The sequence below is a fragment of the Akebia trifoliata genome, chromosome 12 (assembly GCF_017979445.1).
Source record: "Akebia trifoliata isolate Shusen 1 chromosome 12, ASM1797944v1, whole genome shotgun sequence".
NCBI lineage: Eukaryota > Viridiplantae > Streptophyta > Magnoliopsida > Ranunculales > Lardizabalaceae > Akebia > Akebia trifoliata.
In genome coordinates, this window is record NC_141386.1 from 5,747,433 (window position 1) to 5,769,627 (window position 22,195).

The 22,195-nt window shown below is 32.1% G+C and overlaps 1 protein-coding gene across 2 annotated transcripts; it reads right to left on the reverse strand.

The window, feature by feature from the left end:
• Nucleotides 1-7,426: 7,426 nt before the first annotated feature.
• Nucleotides 7,427-18,412, reverse strand: PEX4 (peroxin4). Of its 2 annotated transcripts, none has more exons than XM_086418602.1 (6): nt 18,388-18,412; nt 16,744-16,845; nt 15,469-15,588; nt 15,263-15,391; nt 10,131-10,260; nt 7,427-7,821 (listed from the first exon to the last, which is right to left on the reverse strand). In XM_086418602.1, the coding sequence occupies exons 2-6, from the start codon at nt 16,747-16,749 to the stop codon at nt 7,733-7,735; spliced, it is 474 nt and encodes a 157-aa protein (XP_086274728.1). In that variant the 5' UTR covers nt 16,750-16,845; nt 18,388-18,412; the 3' UTR covers nt 7,427-7,732. The 2 variants fall into 2 exon arrangements, with proteins under 2 accessions (XP_086274728.1, XP_086274727.1); XM_086418601.1 differs by lacking the exon at nt 18,388-18,412 and adding an exon at nt 17,611-17,735.
• Between the last annotated feature and the right edge of the window lie 3,783 nt (nt 18,413-22,195).

A 22,195-nucleotide genomic window follows, 5' to 3' on the forward strand; every position in this document is an offset into this window, starting at 1 on the left:
TGCTTTACACGTGGCATCTGCATTAGTTCATCAACTTAGCAAGAAATTTCTTAAAAGCAAATTCGTATTCACGATCACTTCCGCACAACTTTCCAAAAAAAAAAAAAATTTATATATTTGAAAAATCTCTTAAAAAAAACTTATTCAATATTTAATTGTTTTGCGCATTTGGTTTGTTTGACTCAAAACCTAATTTTTGAAGAGAATAGTGGGAAATGCAGTCTCTGAAGATCGATTGCGATGTCAAAATTCCAAATTATAATCCAATCCTCATTGAATTACTCTCGAATTGGCAATGATCTAATTTAGACCCAATATATTAACACCCTAAAAATATGGAAGAGTTTACAAATAATGGATAAAAGGAAAATCCATAATTTTTTAAGAAAATGTTTGAAGATCAAAGCAATTCATCATTTTAAAGTCTACATTTGGCTCTAAATATCACGGCTTTAAAAATCCTCAGACATCAAGATGATTTGGGCAAGTTATCTTGGTATCGTTTGTGAATGAAACTAAACTAAAAAATCAAAGTTGAGATGATTGTTCTTCATTCTAATTGAGAGAAATAAAAAACAAAAATCAAATTTTTTTTTTAGTATCTTTTTTTTAATATCAAGATAAAGAGATGAGATTAGAAATGGAGATTAGTTTTAAAATTTGAACAGACCCAACTTATAAAATTCAATTTCAAGCCTTTAACACTCTTAAGTGGGTAAACAAAATGCAAGACAATCCAAAGACTTTAAAGTAATCTAAAATTTAGTTGTCAAATGAATAAGTACAAATGTAATTTTGATATTTCCAAATAAGCTTACCCCATGTGAATTTTGAAAGTAAATTGGGGCCACCAATGTCCAACACAAAAAAATTCATTAATGTAGAAGGTACTTTGTTATTCTCATTAACATAACATATTCGATGCAGTCCCTCTAAAATATGTGACGTGGCATATTTGATCATTTTCCAATAGAGTGCAAATATCCTAACTAGAAAGTCTTCACTCGGTCAATACTCGATAGACGTGTTACGAACACGGAATCATAGATTTGTTTTTTTTTTTTTCAGATACACAAAAGCACATATTTTTTGGGGATTTGCATTTGTGTATCCAGAGGAAACCGATCTATGGTTCTGTGTCCGTAACACATCAGCCAACTGAGTGAAGACTTTCCAGTCAAAAAACCATTATTCTTCCCTAATAACAATGATATTTTGACATACTCATGTTTAATCTATAAAAATAAAAAAAATGAATCGTGTTAGAATGACCTCAAGATTGTATCTCATATCTTACTTTCATGTCGTGGAAGTGTGTAGGAACCATAGATATTTTACATTGGTCATTTCAGTATTATTAAAAATAAAAAAAATATTAGGTTCGATTGGTTACACATAAACATACACATTATTTAAAAAAATAATCAAATCAATGACGAAAAGTCAATTGTTAAAACTTATAAAATCAAGTACCTATAAATTATCAAAAAGTAGAATATTTATCTATAAATCCACAAAACATACTATAGCCTTGGTGTGTTGTGATTGATTTCTTGACCATCATTTCTTATCTATTCTCTTCAACTAACTTTGTATCCCAGGATCGTAAGTGTTGTGAATTTGGAGATATCTGATTAATATGATTAAGAAGAAAAAAAAAAATTTATGAAGTAAATGAAAGAACACAAAGATTAATGTGGTTCAACAATGATGCCTATATTTACCAATGTATCCAATCATCTTCAAAAAAAAAAATCAAAGAAGAACAATACAAAAAATAATCACTCAAATTTTAATTCCAAACCTAATCTAAAACTCTTATATACCCCTTCTCCCTCTCTCTCCTAGACTCTAAAAAAGAGAAAACTCTAATCATTTTAAAACATCTCATAACATTACTACTTATAAAGTGTCACACCTAACAGTTGAGACAAAAGACACAAAATATGATAGCAAGTGAGTTTTTTCCAATAACCATTGGCCCAATTGAGTTTCTCAAAAAATATTTTTAGGGGAGAAAAAGAAGATATCAAAATATTTGTAACAAAAATTGATGCAATGAAGCTCACATCGAAATTGTCTTCTGCCCATGATGACCTCATATTGTTGAATGTTCAACATCACCTAACAAGAAATGTGGAAAAACGTGGGAACATGCTAAGGTTTTTGAAAAACAACATACCCTACTCAGTTGACCCACTTATATCATAAATATAAGGGTCATCTCTTGAATAACTACTTAGTATATTTAAAAGTGAAACCCTTTCTTTACTAGTATAGTGAGATTTTAAGTCTTACTAAGGGTTGATTTGCTCAAGTGGATTACCATATCAGAAATCCAACACCATAGTCCTCTAAGTTTCATAGAAAAATTAAGATAAAAAATAAAACAATTAACAAACAATTTCTTTTGAACTAGACTAGGATTTTTAAAATAAATGGCTACTGAACTTCCACGTAACTCCCAAACTTAAAAAGGAAGTTTTAACCGTGAAAAATAATTTTTTTTTCTTCAAAATTCATAGAATTTCCTCATCTACAATCTTGAAGCATCGAATCATTATTTTGGATGCTAAGAGGTGAGTCTAAGGACCCTTGGTAAGGGTGAAATCCTTACTAACTTAGTAAGGCTAAGGGGACTCTTTCTAAAAGTTATATGGTGGGTCTCACACGTGTTTGAAAAAAAGTTTCTCCAACGTTTCTCACCTTGTACTTTAAGAGTTAGGTAAGAGACTTGAACGCTTGTCTTTTCTACGCTTGAAGAAAAAGGAATCTTTTTATGCAATTACAAGGTTGGTGAGAGACTTACATACTATCAATGTAGTGTCAAAGATTTCAGATCAGTATTTCCCTTTAAAGTAAGGCAGTGTTTGTTTACGCTATTTTTCAACACATATTGTTGAAGAAAAATAAATTCAGCACTTTTTGTCAAAATAGCGCGTTCGTTTACTCTATATTTTCAGCACTTATTGTTGAAAATAAGTGAAAAAAATTCAGCATTATTTTGATGCTGAAAAAAAGTGTTGAAGCGGTTCGTTTTTTTCGACACAGACAAGTATGCCCTTCATTTTTTTTGAGCACGGGCAAGTATGCCCTTATACTTAAAAGGATATTACCTCTTATATCCTATAGATAAATATAAAGCATCCCACAAATTAATAAACCCACACCATGGCTAAATTATTTTGCCTTATATGGGTTAAAAGTTTTGGAATGAGTTGACTTTTGGTGAGGATGATCTCCTCATTAGTATATAAGCACCCCCACAAATTAATAAACCTATACCATGGTTAAATTATTTTGTCTTATATGAATTAAAAGTTTTGGAATAAGTTGATTTTTGATGAGGATGATCTCTACAATGAGGAGATCATCCTCACCAAAAATTAGCCTATCCTGAAACTTCTAACACTATCAAAACAAGTTCAAGAATTGTAAATCGTCCATTTAAAAAAAAAAAACTATTTTTGACGGGTTGAAGTTTCAAAATGGACTGATTTTTAGTGAGGATGATCTCTAGACCATATACACTATTCTCACTAAAAATTTGCTCATTCCAAAACTTTAACCCATATAAAACAAAAAAAATTGGCTATGGTGTGGGTTGCCCTTATAATTCATAGGGTGTTTTTATAATTACACATCCTTAATTTTCATCCAAAATTAAGTTCTTTTAATGTTGATTTCAAATTTTGGTGATTTGTATGGCATTATTATTTTTAATTTGAAATTTGTGAGCTTTTATAAATAGAAACTATTATTTATAAATTGAAGATTTGAGTATTATTTATTATTTAAAAATGAATTGTATTTTTATTTTATAAGAAATAATATATTTTATTGTGTTTGATTGCAACATGCAAATAATGTATAATATGATTGTAAGGGTAACAAAGACAATTTACCAGTTTTAGCAATGTGTAACAAACATGATTCAACATCTAAACAAACAATTTTTTCAGCACTTAAATTCAGCGCTTACAAGTTTCAATGCTTAATGCTATTCAACACTTTTTTTTTTTTTCAGTTTAACAAACAGCACCTAAAAGAGCTTCTATTGCCACATCAAAATGTACTTTGAGTAGCCCTATTAGATGACAACAACATAGCTATGAATACACATATTGGGAGTGCTCTTAGTAAAAGTTGGTACAGAAGAAGGAAGGGATTCAAACAACTCCTTTGGAAGTCGATAGTGCTTAAAATGGGTCGGATTTTATCCAAGTCACCCAAATCTGAATTTAGTGGGTTTGATTTCTTCAAGTACATTTGAATTAAAAAGTGGGTCAGATATGGGTTGATGTCCCTTAACCCAAATTAGATCCGGATTGAATAAGGATCATTTCCTATATGCATCTAGATTTGAATGATATATTACTTTGTAAGTTATATTTTTATATTTTTTAAGATATACTTCTTCAACCGACAAATGTTAGGCTCATGCTTCTAAAAAAGAAGAGGTTTTGAATTCAAATCATTAATAATCTTGAACGGTTCAAAATTATTTGATCCGAATAAATTAATTTGGTCGGATCAAAACGAATACGGATTTAGTGAAAAGTAAAATGGTTTCGAAAATGATTTTTACTAGTAAAATTTAGATATGTATAAAAATCTGGATATGCTTATACTCATATTTGGCTCAAATCCGACCCATTTTAAGCCCTAGAAGTCGACTTTCAAGCTTATTACATATCCGTTAATGCAACTTTCGAGGTAAACACCTATTTCATACATTCAGGGTGTTGATCGACAACCCAAAATCAAATTTTGAAGGCTTCTCAAGTAAAAATATACTTATTGGTATCATTTAACCATATTTTGCAGCTTAAGAGTAATTTTTTTCTTGTTGGTTATTATTTAACCATTTCTATAGAAAATATTTATTACTTTATTGGCCATTTCTAAAGAAAATATATATAATCCTTTACTCACATTGTAAAACAATTTTAACTGGACTACATCCCAAAAGATTTTGCTTTCACATTGAAGGGCTTTCCAAGTATTAAAAAAAAAAGATTATGGTGTTCGCTGGTATAATTTATTTTCATATTCTTTAATTTTGAATTTATATTCTATATGGTGAATAGCCATTGGTTTGTAAATAATGAGAAATTTGTGTCATTTCCCAACACTTGGCTAAAATTAAGTTACCGAAAACCATCTATGAAAACTATCTGAATCCAACTACTAGAAGTAACGAATGAGAACGATTTTTAATGTGCCACCAAGCCATCGACAAAACATTCATAATCAATGTGTCCAAATTAGTATGCCATTCAAGCATTTTTTTTTAAGACGGAGATTCCAAATCCGTAGGCCAAATCCCCAGAATACATGTAATACACCACAAACCACACGTACCAGGTGTAGATAATGCAAAATGAATCGTAAATACATTCAAATCATCTTAATTAATGTGTAACAAAAGAATAAGGTCAAGAAGACTTTCCAATACATAATAATCTAGGGCAACAAAGAAAATCAATGGAATCCTAATTTGAGTTCTTGCACATCTGTTTACTCTTGGAAAGAACCCTTTCTTTTGTTGGGGTTTCTCCTTTGATCCGAGTCATCATCATCTTCCCTCCTAAGATGATTACCATCATATTATCCTTCATCTAGGACCTTATTAACCATTTACCACTTTTACACCAAACAAGAAAGGATAAATCCCTATGGATGGCTAACGAGGGGACTTAAATTCAATACCTCTCCCTTTTGGAGGGATGCCTTGGAGGCTTGAACTCAGAATTCCATCTCGTCTCATCCCCCACCCATACCAAGTTGACGAGCCCAATTAATCTTCTTTGAGACAACATAACCCATTTAATTTGATTTATAATTATTAATTTATATATAATCACAAAGTGTTATAAAATAAGGAGATACACAAAATGCTTAGTCAAAAGATCATATATTTATTTAGATAATAAAATTTTAAATTATTAAAAAATTATGTAAAAAACTAGATTTATTTAGCCAAGTTTTACCAACTCGACTGGTAAAAGAAAAGGTAAAAAAAGCTTTCTCATTGGGAGGCACCTATGGACATCTGCATTTATTCCACTTTCAATGCCTTTAGGGGAAATAGGACAAGGACCAGATCCGGGTCCAATCTGAGTATATCCATGTTCAGATCCAGAGTTTTATACTAATTTAGATCCATATTCAATTTGGATCCAACTAACTAGTACCATATCCGGATCCTGCTAATACAAGTATTCTATTTTACCATTATACTCTTCCATTTTAAAAGAATCCTCGACGTTGAAAATAAGATTTTGAAAAACTTAAAAGATATAATTTTCAAAGTAATATATATTCGGACGGGACATATCTATGGATGGATACATATCCGACCCAGATCCAAGTCAGGTCAAGGGACATTAAACCATATTAGACCCATTTCCTTAGATAGTTGATATTGCCGCACCAACTTTTACTAACACTGCACCAATTGTGTGCAACTGGTGGTTTGTATAGGAATTGGTGTGGCATTAGTAAAAGCTGTTGTAGCAATGGTAGTTCTCTTTTTTCATTTGGATATACTCCAAGGATCCAAGCCTGCAAAATTCAATTCCTGCATCACTTGTTTTATGCTCCGTTTGGAACGGAACCAAACAGTGGAAGGTTAGGATCGTAGAAAAATCGTTTTCCAACAAAAAAAAAAAAACCAACTTCCTAGAAAAGTACACCAGGGAATTGTAGGTTCGGTTTTCTAGGAAGTTGGTTTTTTATTTATTTGGAAAACGATTTTTCTACGATCCTAACCTTCCACTGTTTGGTTCCGTTCCAAACGGAGCATAAAACAAGTGATGCAGGAATTGAATTTTGCAGGCTTGGATCCTTGGAGTATATCCGACTGAAAAAAGAGAACTACCATTGCTACAACAGCTTTTACTAATGCCACACCAATTCCTATACAAACCACCAGTTGCACACAATTGGTGCAGCGTTAGTAAAAGTTGGTGTGGCAATATCAACTATCCAAGGAAATGGGTCTAATATGGTTTAATGCCCCTTGACCTGACTTGGATCTGGGTCGGATATTGTAGGTTCGGTTTCTTACCAAAAATAATTTGAGAAACCTTATTATGATAGTGAGGAAAAAGACTGTTACTAAGCCTCATCCTCCGTTAAAAAAATAAAAATAAAAAACCTCAAGATGCGTAAAACAAGACCTTGAGATTTGTTATGAATCTCAAGGACTTGTATTGTGTATCTCGAGGTCTTTTATGGTGAATGAGGAGGCCTTTTTTCCTCACTATCATAGAAAGGCTAGTCGGACTCATAATTTTTCCACAAAATACACATACCTGCAAATGACATTTTCAAGATAGGAAAAAAAAAAAAAACCATTTCCCTGCTGATTTCCTCATGCAATCATCGCAAAGTCTGATTTTCTTCAATGCATTACACGATATTTATAGCATAAAATATTAATTTATCGGTAATTCAGGAATCAGATATGCATAATCTTGTTGGTACCTAACCAAGAATGAACATTATAGAATAAAATACAGTTTCGTGTCGTAATGCTGAGGTATAAGACAACGATTTGTTAGGGTTTACCAACATACATAGGAAAGTCAGCATAAACTGACAATTCAAGAGTTGAGACATTTAATTACATATGTTTTGAGAATAGAGTTAATTTCATACCACAAGATATCCAAGTAGATAAGTAGTTGCATTTGCCCGTGAAAATAAAACATAGTTCTTCAATGACTTACCCTTTCTTTGGCATGGCAGCAAGCCTGGTATACATCCTTGCCATGGACTGGTATCCCCTGAGGTCACCGGACCTCAAAAGATTTCCTGCACATAAAATGAAATTACTCCACTAACATACAAAATATCATAACCTTCCGGAGCTACAGAAGCTCAAGGTAATTAAATAAATAAACAAAATACTTTCCTAACTTAGTAAGGAAAAAATGGCCTTACTAGGTACTCGTAAATAAATAAGGAGAGCTTATATGTACACCAATCTTTTAATATAATGAGAATTGAACACAGTTGGTGTGGCAATAGTAACTCTCTAATATTAAAACCTCAATTAATGAAATAACATATGACAAACCAAATAAGAAAATTGACACACCCCAATCAATGTGCTGTACTTTGAAAGAAAGCACACAAAGATTCATGGATGGAAGAAAAGTGATAAGAGGGAATGGTGTTGCTGCTACTGATGAACACTAACCAGTTTTAGGAACAAAATGAAAGAGTTAGATTTAACATCATATAGTAATAAGAATGGGATGTCCAAAATAACCCAACCTAATCTTAGGGTTTAAGTAATACCCCGCAATTCTGCAACGTGTTCAAAAGTAGGGCTACCCACCCTATACAAATGAAAGATTAGAACTTTATGTCCCTTTGACTAAAAATCAACTTCATTGACTATCATTAACCCAATGAGTTTAAAACCATTCGATATTTAAAACCCCTGCCTATATACCTCATTTAATTTTAAAATGACAAAGATAACCCTGTCATAAAAAACCCTAACACCAACTTCCTGTTGTCTTTTGCCTTCAAACCTTATTCATTGAGCCAAAGGGCAGCTAAATCCAAACAGTCAATCAAGTGTGTTTGTGAGTCACGCTAAGTTACTAAACTGCCCTCTGGATTCTGATTACATTGGAGATTCGGGCATCGATCGCAACTCAACTATTCATTCCTTTCCAATCACTTCAAAAAACTAAAATCTATCACATCTCGGCCTTCCTGACACAATTGTAAACCTGATATCTCCTCTCTCTCTCATGTGAAATCACACATGAACACAAACCATTGACATACAAAATAACAGTAATTGTGCACATTTTGCTTTGGTGTGGCTTAGGATTTTATTTCTCAATTATTTGCCAATGATAGCTTGATATAAAGATTTTCTGTGAAAATGTTTTTCCACCATAGACAAAGTAGAGCTGCAACTTGGGCAAGCTAGCTCAAACTCAACCTGAACCCGATGCTTATATGCTACTACAAAAAAATTTATATTACTTATATATATTTTTTATTTAATTCTTTGATTCGGTCTTAGTATTATGGCTTGTGGAGAATTGTATATTATTAATGCGGGCTTTGATTTAGTGTAGTTTTTCTAAATACTCTCTCAATGATGGATTTGGAGGTAGTATGTGATTTTATTTACAAGCAGTTTTGTTTTTTTATGTTGCATTCTTTTTTAAAAATATAAATTCATTTGCCCATCAAAATGAAATTAGGGTTATTCAACAAGCCCAACCCTACCAACTTGCCCAAAATTATCTAACTCGAGCTAACCCGAGCTCAACCCAATTTTTGAAGATCAAGCTCGCGTTGAGCTTGGGTTGGGGGGTATGTGAGCTTAGGCCTGATGGTCGGGTTGGTTCTGCCACTTGGGTTGAGCATGTGCTTTCCTCCAACCCACCCAAGTTGCAGCCCTGAGAAAAAGCTTGTTTTGTTGAACTTGTTACAGGGACAGAGGAGAGGGAGGGGTATGCCTACTACATATATAATATATACTTCTTTGGATGAACAACACCAATATGAAAAATGTTGGGCATTTTTCCATTGTTTTTGTGGTTTACTTCTTAAACTTCTCTATAGGATCCCAAAATGCAAAGCATTGAACTGTAAAAAGGAAAAGTTAAAAATGACATTAGTGTTACGCATTGCACAAAATGAAGGATATACACTCAATTTTATATGATTTTCTTGAAGATGGAAATATTGAAGCCATTAATGGAGGAAAAGCGAAGAAGATGAAGAAGGAAGGGAAATGAATCTTCAAGTGAATGAAAAAGATTGATGGCTAACTTTTACCATCACTATGTCCAATTTATTTTTAAAAAGAGCAAATTTTAGATTAGCCCACATTTCCTTCATTACTAGTTATTTACACATACCACGTACATACATGCATATGAACGTTAGTGAGGCACTTTAGTTAGTTAAACTAGTGAGTGTAAATAATTCTGAGTCTGGTACATGCATGTGCATTTGATGATGTGAGGAGTTGTGAATCCAGCAGTTCAGATTCACAATATAGCCACAACTACAACCGTATTATTTGATGCCATGTACTCTTGACTTTAATTAAGGCGAGTTAATCTATAATATAGAAACAAAATTACCTGAATCACAATTGAGTGGGCTATCTGGTTCTGGGTGGGCCATCAGAGCAATTATAGCCCTGCAAACCGACTGGAGTGTCCAAGCAGGGCTCCACGCATTCTTCAAGATATCTAGACAAATCTCTCCTGTCTGCAGAACACAAAAGAGGATTAAGGAATTCTAGATCAACCAAATTAGCTGCAATATCCTGAAATTTTTTTACGTATCTCAAGGAATAAATTTCATGAAATTTGCTGATTATTAATTAAAGTTGTGATGGGATAGTTTGTGAGTCAATCATGTATTGTTTGTAGGTCTAGAACAGCAGAGAAACCTAATTTTGTGTGAGTTTGCTTTGATTATTTAAGTTAATTGATCCAAAAAGATATTTTAAAAGAATATATATGAATATAAAGAGCTAATTCATATTCATTTATGTTGAATCTATTGAGAGAAGTTGAATTTAAACCTTGTTTGTTTATTGACATTGTATTTAGGTTTTGATCTCGTTAGAAAGTGAATTAAAAGCCAGGACTAGTTGAATAAAGATTCAGAACAAAGATTCAGAACGTCGAGTTTAAAAGCTAAGAATTGAATCCAATGATGTAAGGAACTTCCAATTTCTTAATTGTAGTCATAGATTTGTTTTAAAAACTGTTTTGGTTTCAAAATAATGGTTATTTTAAAATTTATGTTTAATGTATGTATTTTGGCAAAAAAAAAGAATCATGCATGTTAGTTTAGAATTTGAATCTATAGATGTTGTATTTATGTTATAGGAGATTTTGTTTGTTGACATCAACGTGCAACAAAAGGTTCTAATTTTAAAAAGTGTTCTTTAAAATTGCTTTTGCAAAAAAATGAATTTTTAAAAGAAATTTTATTGTGATGTCAAGAATGGTTTTATTAATTTTGAAAAAGAATTTCAAGGTTTGGACTGGTGAAAAAAAAATGATTTTCCAAAAGAGATATTGGTTTTATGTTATTGCTAGTATTATTGTACTTATGGCGTGTATGGTGTACGAATATCCAAGTATATTAGATTAGCTTGCGTGATCGCAAGGTATGCTTTATTTTCCCAGATTTAACTCGCGCAATCGCAAGGTATGCTTTATTTTCCCAGATTTAGCTCGCGTAATCGCAAGGTTAGATGTTATGTCAAGATGGTATTTCACAGAAAGATTGGGTATTCTAATTATACTAAGTGCAGTTAAGGGTGAAATGCACACTTAAGGCACAAAGACCTCTTAGTGCCTGAAGCGCACGCTTGAGTAAAGTGAGGTACAATAAAATTATAAAAATAAAAAAGTGAAAGGTGGGTTTCAGATATTTTACACTTATAGCATGTACAAATGTGAGTTTTTACAAACAAGTTAAAGTATTCAATACTTCAAGAAAAAGAACAATCAATACTAAAGGAAAAAAGTAGAGAGGAATAACAAGAATAAAAAGAAGGGAAAAAAAAGAGTAGAAGTAAAAATAGAAGTAAAAGTAGGCCAATAACAAGTATTGTTGTTGCTATGACATAACAACAACTATGACTATCAATGGGTGCATTCTGGTCAAGCTTGGTTGAGCACTAACTAGACCCTAAAAAGGCGGGCTCAACTTTAGACTAGCCCGATACCCTTATCGGGCCTAAGCCAACTAAGTCCTAACGGGCTTAGGCTAAGTAAAAATAACAAAATGTAAAATTTTATATTTTTAAGGGTAAAAAATTGAATGTTCCAAATAAATTTTATTTTGTATGTAAAAAGTATACAATCAAATTTGAAATTAGTGTTTTAATTAAATAAATTAATTCCTTTTTAGTGAGACACCTTGACTGAGGTGTAGTCAAGGTGAGCGCCTTGGTGTGCCTCACTTAAACTGCCTCACCTCACATGTATTAAGGTGCCTTTGGTTTGCCCTGCCTTAAGGTGCTCGCCTTGACACCGTTTTTAATTTATGTCTTGAAAAGAGAATAGTTTAATATTTTTCTTTTAAAAAGATGTTTAATGTTTTGAAAACAAAAAGAATATATCTATATATATATTAGTGACCTATTTAAGGGTTAGAGAATACCTATAAAGAATAGTTGGTCATAGCTTTCCAGAGCAACACACTATTCTAGGATATAGATTGAGATGTCTGGTCTCCTTAATAGTACAAGATGTTTTGGAGATCAATACCACTTTCGATATCCAGGAAATTCCCTTCTACCTTTAATAGAGAACATGGTGTAAAGGTAGTGCTTGTACAAGACTAGAGTTACTTGAGATTTGCATGGGTATAGACGAAGATGACTAGCTAATGATCATTAGCAATCTAGAGTAATCGAATGGATTTGAATCACGTTATGGAGGCATGTTTCACTATTACCTAGGCCAAACAACCAACTTGAGCCGAATAAACAGCTACCCCCTATTGGTTTGCCTTGCTAGCCACAAAATCAGGAAGTAACAATGGGATTCCATACCGATGAAGTACTGGAGCATATACGTATTTTGACTGAGATGTTTACATCAGTCTTGATCCTCAACCTCTATTCTAACACTCTATCATTGATTGTATATTATGTTGATGTTGAGATGATTTCCAAACGATTACATTTATAATACTTCAATTAAATTATTTAAATGCAATTATTTCAACATTTTAATTTAATTATTTTCATAGTTGATATTATTTGAAATAAAATCTGCATATTTTTAAAAAAATGCTTTTAGTGTGATTAATCTGCATATTAAGACTATGATTCAAAAATATACGCTTCTAGTTTGGTAACTCCCCTATTACTCACCCTACCAATCATCTCAGTTTCAAGAAGTTCCAGTGATCAAAAATCAACTTTATAATTGTTGTAGTTATGAGATCAGTAGGTTTGTGTGTTATGAGCGTCAACAGATAGCAAGTCAATTTATGTTGAGAGAGCAGGTTAGTATATTCTTGATAGTAGGTGCTATTATTTCCTTCTGTTATATATAAATAAAGGGAGTTGTCAGATAGGATTGTTGTTTTTGTTTATATATCATATTTAGTTATGCTTATGCTACAATATATGTTATCATCGTTTAAATTGTTGAGTTAGATGTGTTTATAACTGTTTGGAAAATATCTCACCCCTTGAGATTCAAACACTTAATCATGGGGATGCGTGTTTGGATTTTGGGGTGTGACATTAGTAACATAACAATCAAGTTGCCAACAATAGCTCTCTCTCTCTCTCTAGGAAACTTATGCCTAGGAAGACCATCCAACCATTTAGTGGATTAAAACATCCTAGAAAATTTCGTAAAAAATTATTTTCTATTATTTGAGTGGCATAGAAAAACAACATAAAAAATATTATTTTCATTTGACTTTTATAATAACTATAAAAAAATCATGATAACACCATTCAAAATTGCATGATTTTTTTGTGAAAAATTTAAAAGAAAATTCTTTTATAAAATGGCAATCCAACACCATACCCCTCTAGATTTCATGGAAAAACTCAGATCAAAAATAAAAAATAAAAATTGGTCTTAATCCAAGGTTTTGAAAATGGGCAGTTGCTAAACTCCCAAATTTAAAACCAAGGTTTAATGGTGAAAAATAACCTTATATTTTTTCCCCTAAAGTTCATAGAATTTTTTCCACTACGCTCTTGTGGCACCAAATCATATTTTTGGATGCCACGAGGTGAGCTCAATGACCTTAATATCAACAACTATACACAAATGTGTAAGGCTAGATTTATTATAAACAACCTACAACAACAACTCACAAAGAAGAGAAATTTACTGCCAGACCTAACTGTTGCATTTTTATTACAAAACCTCCCTTGGTGAGAACTCCAAGGACTCCAAGGGAATCTTACTTTATCAAATTTGTTACCCATCAAACCTTATTTTATTAAGTTTGTTACCCAGCAAACCTTGGAGTGGGCATCCTTGTCATAAAATTCAGATTGACGTTGTTAATTTGTTACCTAGCATACCTTGGAGTGGATCCTAAATGCATTAATTTTTGACATCCAAAAACATGATCTGATACCACAAGGTTATTAAGGAAAAATATCTAAGCACTTTGAAAAAAAAATTGAAAAAAGAAGTTAATTTTCACCGTTGACTTTTAGCTTTAAATTTGGGAGTTCGATAGCCATCCATTTTCAACACCATCGATCAAATTCAAAAAGGATTTTTTTTCCCTCTTGAATCTGAGTTTTTTCATTAAATCTAGACGGCTGTGAGGTTGGATTTCCAATTTGATGATCCATGTGAGTCCAACAACCCATAGTAACATCTTACCAAGGTAGTTATGCTAGCCTAATTTATAAAGTAAGGTTAGTTCAGTGGATAAAGTAGGGAGTTTTTGTATACAATTGCAACAGATAGGTCTACTGTGTAAATCCCTCTACAAAGAAAGCAATGTATAGGTTTTCCAAAAAAATTTCTCTTTTTTTGGCATTTTTTTTAATTAACTCAGGGCAAATCATTTTCTTGGGGAGGAGGGGGGGAGTGTGAGAAAAGATTTTCCGCTTGAAGCAGCAAATCCTTAGGGCAAGAAAACTCATTTTCTCTTCCTTTTTAAGTTTATTTTGTTGTCAAACATCGGAAAATAGCAGTTTTCCACGACAAATCATTTGCCACAATATTTTCCATGTAATCAAACACACCCTAAGGATTGATAAGAAGGCTAAGGACTGATCCTTCTTCCCCAGGAATTAAAGGTTGGTATTAGATGATTTGGATGGTTAGGAGTTATGAAGGTTTAACTGTTTAAGTTATAAAAAATCAAATGTCCAGAGACAGATAACGCTGTAGGTTTTTACCATTGTTGTTCTCCATTAGAGAATTCATCCCTTGTAGACTGTTATTATGTGATTTCTTGCAAATGTCTGCTATTTCTCCCCCTCTTCTCTCTATCAAATATGTTAGTCAATAACCTTAAAAGGCATAGTTTAATATGCTTTAAAAAATATAATATTACCAATTGTTAAATATATTATCATCTAATTTATAAAATTTCATAATGGGAGACCCATACTTCAAAAGTATACAAACTAGAGAGCAATCAATGTCATAATTTTTCTCTTGTTACCTTCCCTTTCCTATTCACTTATTTTGGGCAAAAAAAAAAAATAGAAAAAGAAAAAGAAATGATTAGGAGATTTGTAAAAGATAGGCACCTTAAAATGCACGTTTGGGTGAAATATTTTTGTTAGAAACCGCACTTGAGGAGGTTGCAAAGGGTACTGCTCGGGAATAGCAAACGCAAGCTGAAATACACCACCTTCGAAAGGAGTTTCTGATGGTCCCTAAATATTTAAGAAGTCAATATTAAGCACAGAAACAACATGAAAAACCATATGCACCTCATCACCACAAAGCTTACCTTGATAAGGGCTGTCCACTTAAATATGTTGGAATCATCACAGACTAGTTGAATATCTGAATCAACTGCTTTCTCACGTTGCACCTCTTTATATTCCTTGAAAAGCCTTGCCCTTGATGCCTGCACGTGAAACACAACCAACAGTCACCAAGTATTTAAAGTTTAAACATAAGAAATTTCTTTCGCAATGAGATATATCCAATTTTAATTGGAGTCTACAAGAAAGCCTCACATTCAAGGAATGATACAAGCAAAAAAGCACATAATAATTCTTGTTGGAGATTAAGCTATTATGATACAAGAGTACAATGCATTCAATGAACTGTAAGAACAACAGGTACAATAGAACAAGGCTGTCATAAAAACAATATCTTCTTTCAAATTAATGTTTTCAAAGGAGAATTGTTGCACGATATATACTCCCATAGTTAAGAAGTGCCACTTAGCTAAGTGATAAGACTTGTGGAGGTTGTTCCTAGGTCCTAGGTTCAAAGCCCTTGAACTCATACTTCCTATGCTAACTATTAACAATTAACAATATTCCCATAGTCGCAAAGTCGCAAAGTCGAAGTACGGGTTTAAAACGACAAGGGAAAACTTCGGACAAAACTAGAAAACAAGAAAAAAAAACGAGAAAGAAACGGGAAAAAATGAGGAAACATAAAAGATAAAATAAAAAATATTGAAAATTATGAAAATGTCTACATCTAATAATACATAATATAATATGTTCTCAAACATAATTAAACATGTTATGATGCCAAAAAAAAAGTTTACTCATCAACATATCTTTTGTTCAAAATAATACACCATTGAAAAAAAATGAAAAATCATAAAATCAAGATATTATCATCAAATCCCATATTTTTACATTTATGAATCACCAAATTCTATTATGTATCAAATCCCACATTAAAAAAAAAAAAAAAAAAGTGCTTAGTTTTTTTTTAGAAAAAAAACTGGTATAAAACATAAATTAAAAAAAAAAAAAAAAAAAAAGATTTTTTTAAAAAAAGCGGCTTTTTGAAGAAGTCACGTTTTTTTGTTGTTTTAATCGTCAAGAGGTACAAGGCGTCGTTTTTTTCTTTCAAAAAAATGTCGTTTTTTGTTACTATGTAACGGATATGCTTATTGAACATTTGAACTAGAAACCCTCACTAGAATTGTCTTGCCAAATTGCAAGGCCATAAGAGATCCTAACTTCCCAGCTATCCAACGAAGAAAGAGAAAAAACAATACACACATGCAAGTAATCTAATCGTTATAGACACTAACCTGCATTGTGATTAATGCTTGGCAATTTGTGTGTGTTTGAAATTCAAAGGTCGACCTTCGAAAGTGATTCACGATGCCAACACCAAATAACTAGGATAGGCTCTGACAACGACGATGATGAGAAATTAGCCTTGGAACTACATAACTAAGATAAATAAATAAATATGTGGCCTTATATGCATATAAAATGGCAGGCATTCTGAAGTGACACACCAAACCACTTCAGCATAATGACAATCTCTTACACATGGAAACTAAACTACGGTCATAAGTCCAAAGGGATCCATGCATTTCACCAACCCAGCTATTAAGTTTTTTTTTAAATATTTTATAGTTTTCCTTCTAATCAAAATGCCTGGTTTGGTAACATGGAGTGTGCTACTGGGCTGAAGATTGGCACATAGAGATGCTGAGGTGGTGAAACTGTTGAACCCATTTAAGCTTACTACCTCAGCTGCTATCCAGAGAAAGAGTTCTGGGGTGTAGGTCCAGAAAACTCTTTCCTACAGTATGATAAAATTTAAACTAAACAAATTCAAAATTAAAAGCAAAATCATGAGTCTCCCTGAGGAATACGTCTCCCTTGGGATCCACACCGATCAATTATCCTCGGGACTAACATGAACACCTCATGATGACCCTAATACATCTGTAACACAGATCTCTGATTTCCATGAAAACAAGGATCATTCTTATCTCGAATTCAATCATCTTCGATTATCTTTCCCCTTTAAATTTCGTTAATCGTTAATAAAAAGTTTCAAATTCGCTGTGTTTTGTTCTAATTGATCCAGTTCTTCAAATAAAACAATTCTTTTCTGATTAAATTGAATCACAGAAAAAAATTGAATAAAATTGAGAAAATACCTGAAACCCTTGAATTCGTCCAAGACGAGGACAGAGAGAGAAGAAATATGGACAATATAACCTAGAGTTGTCAACGGATATCCATTCGATCGGATGTAGATACATCCGAATCGAATCCGAAATAAATCATCAATATTCGAATTCGAATCCGAATCCGAAACCGGCGGATATTCAAAAGGAATTCCAAATTCGTATCCGATTAACCTTTCAGAGATCCGATTCGGATTCAACCTCCTGATTATTTCTCAAATCCATAGAATCGATTACAAAATCCCCAATTTCCAACCTCAAGAAACCCTCTCGCTTTTTTCAAACCCAATTATCAATTATCCATCACCCCCCACCCAAAAAAAAACCCTATTATTTTCTTCTTAAAGCCATACATCTTCAACCTTTATTCTATGTAGAAAGATTCAATTTTTTTACTTGAGATTGAAGATGTAAGAGACCTAAGAAATAAGGGTTTTTAGCTTGAGTTGAAGTTGAGAGAGAGAGAGAGAAAGATGCATAAGACTGTCAACGAATAGGTATTTAATCAGATAGTGCTATATTCGAATTCGAATCCGATCAAATATCCCTTACAAACATTTGAATTCAAAATTGAAAAATAAAAAATATATCGGATATCCGATCAGATAAAAAATCCTACAAAATACCCTCATTCTCAATCTATTGGAGTTCGCACAGTCGAAACCCACAGATTTTCTTCGAAAAATCACTTCGATTGGTTCGGATCGAAGAGAGAGAGAGAGAGAGAGGGAGAAAGAGAATATGTACCTGAATGCTCGCCGACCGGAGAAGATGGTAGTTACGGAGTTTGATCGAAACCCACCCTTACCGTTACTTCGACCGGTTTCACTTATTTCATTTAGCCTTTTAGGTTGAGAGAAGATATACTTTTAAAGTAGAGTTTTGTTGTATGACATGAAAACACAACATCATATATATACATATATAAAAATTTTGTTGTAAAACATAAATACATAATATATATATTATATCGGAGTGGATATTATCGAATCAAATTTTGCAATATCCGCATTCGTATCCAAAACTTATTCGAATTTTAAAATGATATCCGAACCCGATATCCGATATCCGATATCCGAAAGTTTCGGATAATATCCAATTTTTTAAATTTGAATTCGGATTTGAATTTCGACTATCCATTGACACCCCTAGATATGTAGACTAGAAGAAGAAGACATACAAATACCGATATCCAAATTCCTATTCGAAATGTTATTGAATATTAAAATGTATCTAAATCCGAAATCCGCAATTCGAAATTTTTGAATACTGATTCAGATTCGAATTCGGATTTCAACTATTCATTAGTAGGCCTAAATTATAACCTAAGATATGGATTCAATGCTTTGCAATCTACCAACTTAACTACACTTTCAAATTTCAATGACTTTCATTTTATAGATCCGTGGCATCATGTTTCTGATGTGTCTAGTGTGTGGATTAGATCTTATTCGGTTTCCTAAGGTATATAGAACTGAAACCACCATAATTTTTGGATTCCCATTTTAAAATATTAGTAAAATGCACGTGCAAGGCACGTGGATATCTATTGGAAATAATTTATAATTCACTATTTTTAAAATTCAAATAGTGAAGAGCCCTATTTCATATATTTTTGCCCTCTTACTTACAATCGCTTGGATATGTTTATTTTACATAAAATTATAATTTATTATTATTAAAATTTCAATGGTGAAAAATAACATTTTTCATATGTTTTTGCCCCTTACAAGCAAGACATTAATGGTGAAAATGTAATTTGATTTCATGAAGAAAAATCCCCAAAATAATTTACAACCAAAATAATTCATTTTAAAGCATAACTTAAACTATGTAGGTCCCCATCATTAGCAGTTAAGTGATATACATTGCCTTCATTAACAATTAGGTGATATCCATTGTGATACAACTTTTTGTGGCATTGAAGCAAAACATGGTCTTTCCTCTATTTTGGGCAAATGGGAAACTTGACTCCACGAGCACGAGCACGAGTTGAAAAGCTGTAGCGTGCCAATCGCAAGCGTAGGCCCTTGAATAGAAGTTAAACATTCCAATTTAAGCAAGGTTTAATGAGATATTTGCTAGAAGTAAGAATTCAAAACCATCCATATATCCATTATTTTATTTTGTTTAATATTCGATTGTTGAATATGATGAAGCTCTTTTTCTATCCTCTTTAGACTCAGCAAATAAATTAATATTACCTTACTTAACTAGGACTATAGCAAGAGTCGAATGCAAGGGAAGATATGTGAGTTGATGAAATTAAGAAAATATTCTACTTATTTTTCAAAACCAAGTTGTAGGTTAAAATCAAAATTAAAAGGGATTGATTAATCTTTTTGGGGATTAAAAATAACTTAAAAAATAAAATTTGAAAAATAAAATAATTAAAGCATTAGAGATGATGATGATTTCACCTTTAACAAGAGAAATTATAATCAAAACACAAATTTTAATTCTTGATTTTGTTTTAATTCAATTAACAACCAAATGCACATGGATCGAAAAATATAAAATTTAAAATCTTTGATTATTTGAATCTTTATACAATATTTTTACAAGTAAACCCTAACAATCATTTACCTAGGGCTGTCAACGGATAGGTATCCGATCGGATAGTGTTATGTCTGAATTCAAATCCGAAAAAAAAAAAAATCTGAATTCGAATTTGAAAAATATATCAGATATCCGACAATATTCGATTCGATAAAAAATCCTACCAAATACCATCATCCTCAATCAGTTGATCTATAAAACAAACAAATTGATTTTCTTAATTTTTCAACTCCAAAAATGGGGTTTTACTCTGTGTGTGTGTGTGTGTGTGTGTGTGAGAGAGAGAGAGAGAGAGAGAGAGAATATATCTTTAGATGCTCGTTGGCCGGAGAAGACGTTGGTTATGAAGCTCGTATAGTCGAAAAAAAAAAAGGGTTTTACTGAGAGAAAGAGAGAGAGAATATGTACCTAGATGCTCGCTAGCCGGAGAAGGCACAGTCGAACCCACTTTGATGAAAATGGTGGTTATGATGGTTGGTTTTGCGTTTTTGGTTGGAGAAGATAAACCTTTAAATGTTAAGTTTTGTTGTATGACATGAATATACAACGTCATATGTGTATATATAAAAGTTTTATTGTGTAACATGAATACATAATATACATATTATATCAAAGTGGATATTATCAAATTGAATTTTGCAACATCCGAATTCATATCTGAAACTCATTCTAATTTTAAAATAATGTCTGAATCTAAATCTGATATCCGAAAATTTTGGATAGTATCCGATTTTTCGAATTCAAATTCGGATTTCGACTATCCATTGACGCCCCTACATTTACCCATGTCGTGCATAATTCTTCTTGAAATTGTCTAAGTATGAATTATCATCGTTAGAGGTAGTTTATTACTAAGTTTCATTCCTTAGTAAAATAATTAAATAGTAGAACTCATTGCTGGAATAAATAGATGCAATGATAACCAAATCATCTTGCTCTTCAGCTTCATTATCATCTTTAATGGAGGAATTAGTTACAAGTCATCGTAGAAACACAAAAATGTAAAAAATAAAAGAAGGTAAGTGAAAATAATAGGAGCTTGGAAATAACTGTAAAAGAAAACGATCTTTCTTAAATATTTAATCACTCTATACAAAGCTTCCCTTTGATTACAAAAAACATAAAGGTAAAGAAAATAAAACATAATCTCAACTTAAACTTTTCTCCTAAAAGAAGTACATTGAAACAAAGGGTTTGGGGACCTTTAAATAGAAGAAAATTAAGATTTTTGTATTCTCAAAAAATCCTAACCCTAATTACACAACTTCTAACAAGAAGATTAAGTTAACACCGCTCAAGTGCACAATTTCATAAGAATCCAGCGTCGTTGATGAGCATACCAACGTCACTACCTTATTAGGGCTTCTGTTTTTCAACGTTGGGGTAGAGCAATGTCTTAGTTTCTAGAATATTTTCCATCTACTGACTAATTTTGATTTTTTCATCATGATCTCGATAATACTTGGACTTGAAAATAGTTAACAAATTAGTTCTATTAGACTCACAATTTAACTAAAATTAAATAAACTAATTATTATTTAGGCCTAAGCAATAAATTAAGTTAAAATAAGGAAGTGGTTAGATAAATTGTGCTAGGGTCTAGCCTTCAGATTTCTGCTTGGTATTACAAAATGCCAATGTTTTTGTTGGGTATTTTTTTTCCACTTTAAAGGATGTTAGATGTCATGTGGGTAGTGGTGGATTTGTTCTAGATCTTGAAACTATCGTCAAAGATGGAATCCTGGGGAGTGTTGGTGAGAAATTTGATTTGAAGAAATTTCATATATGTTGGTATGATATTTGGTTGGAAAATAAATATTTATCATGTTCTTTATATAGTAGTACTTTGTTTTCTTTGGACTATAAATGATATAATAGTCATTTGACAAAAATAGTTTCTCTTATCTTATGACTATTAACCAAACACGAGAAACTTAGATTATTTTGTTATTTTTTTTATCAATTTAAAAAGGACAGAGAGAAATTGAATTTCTCT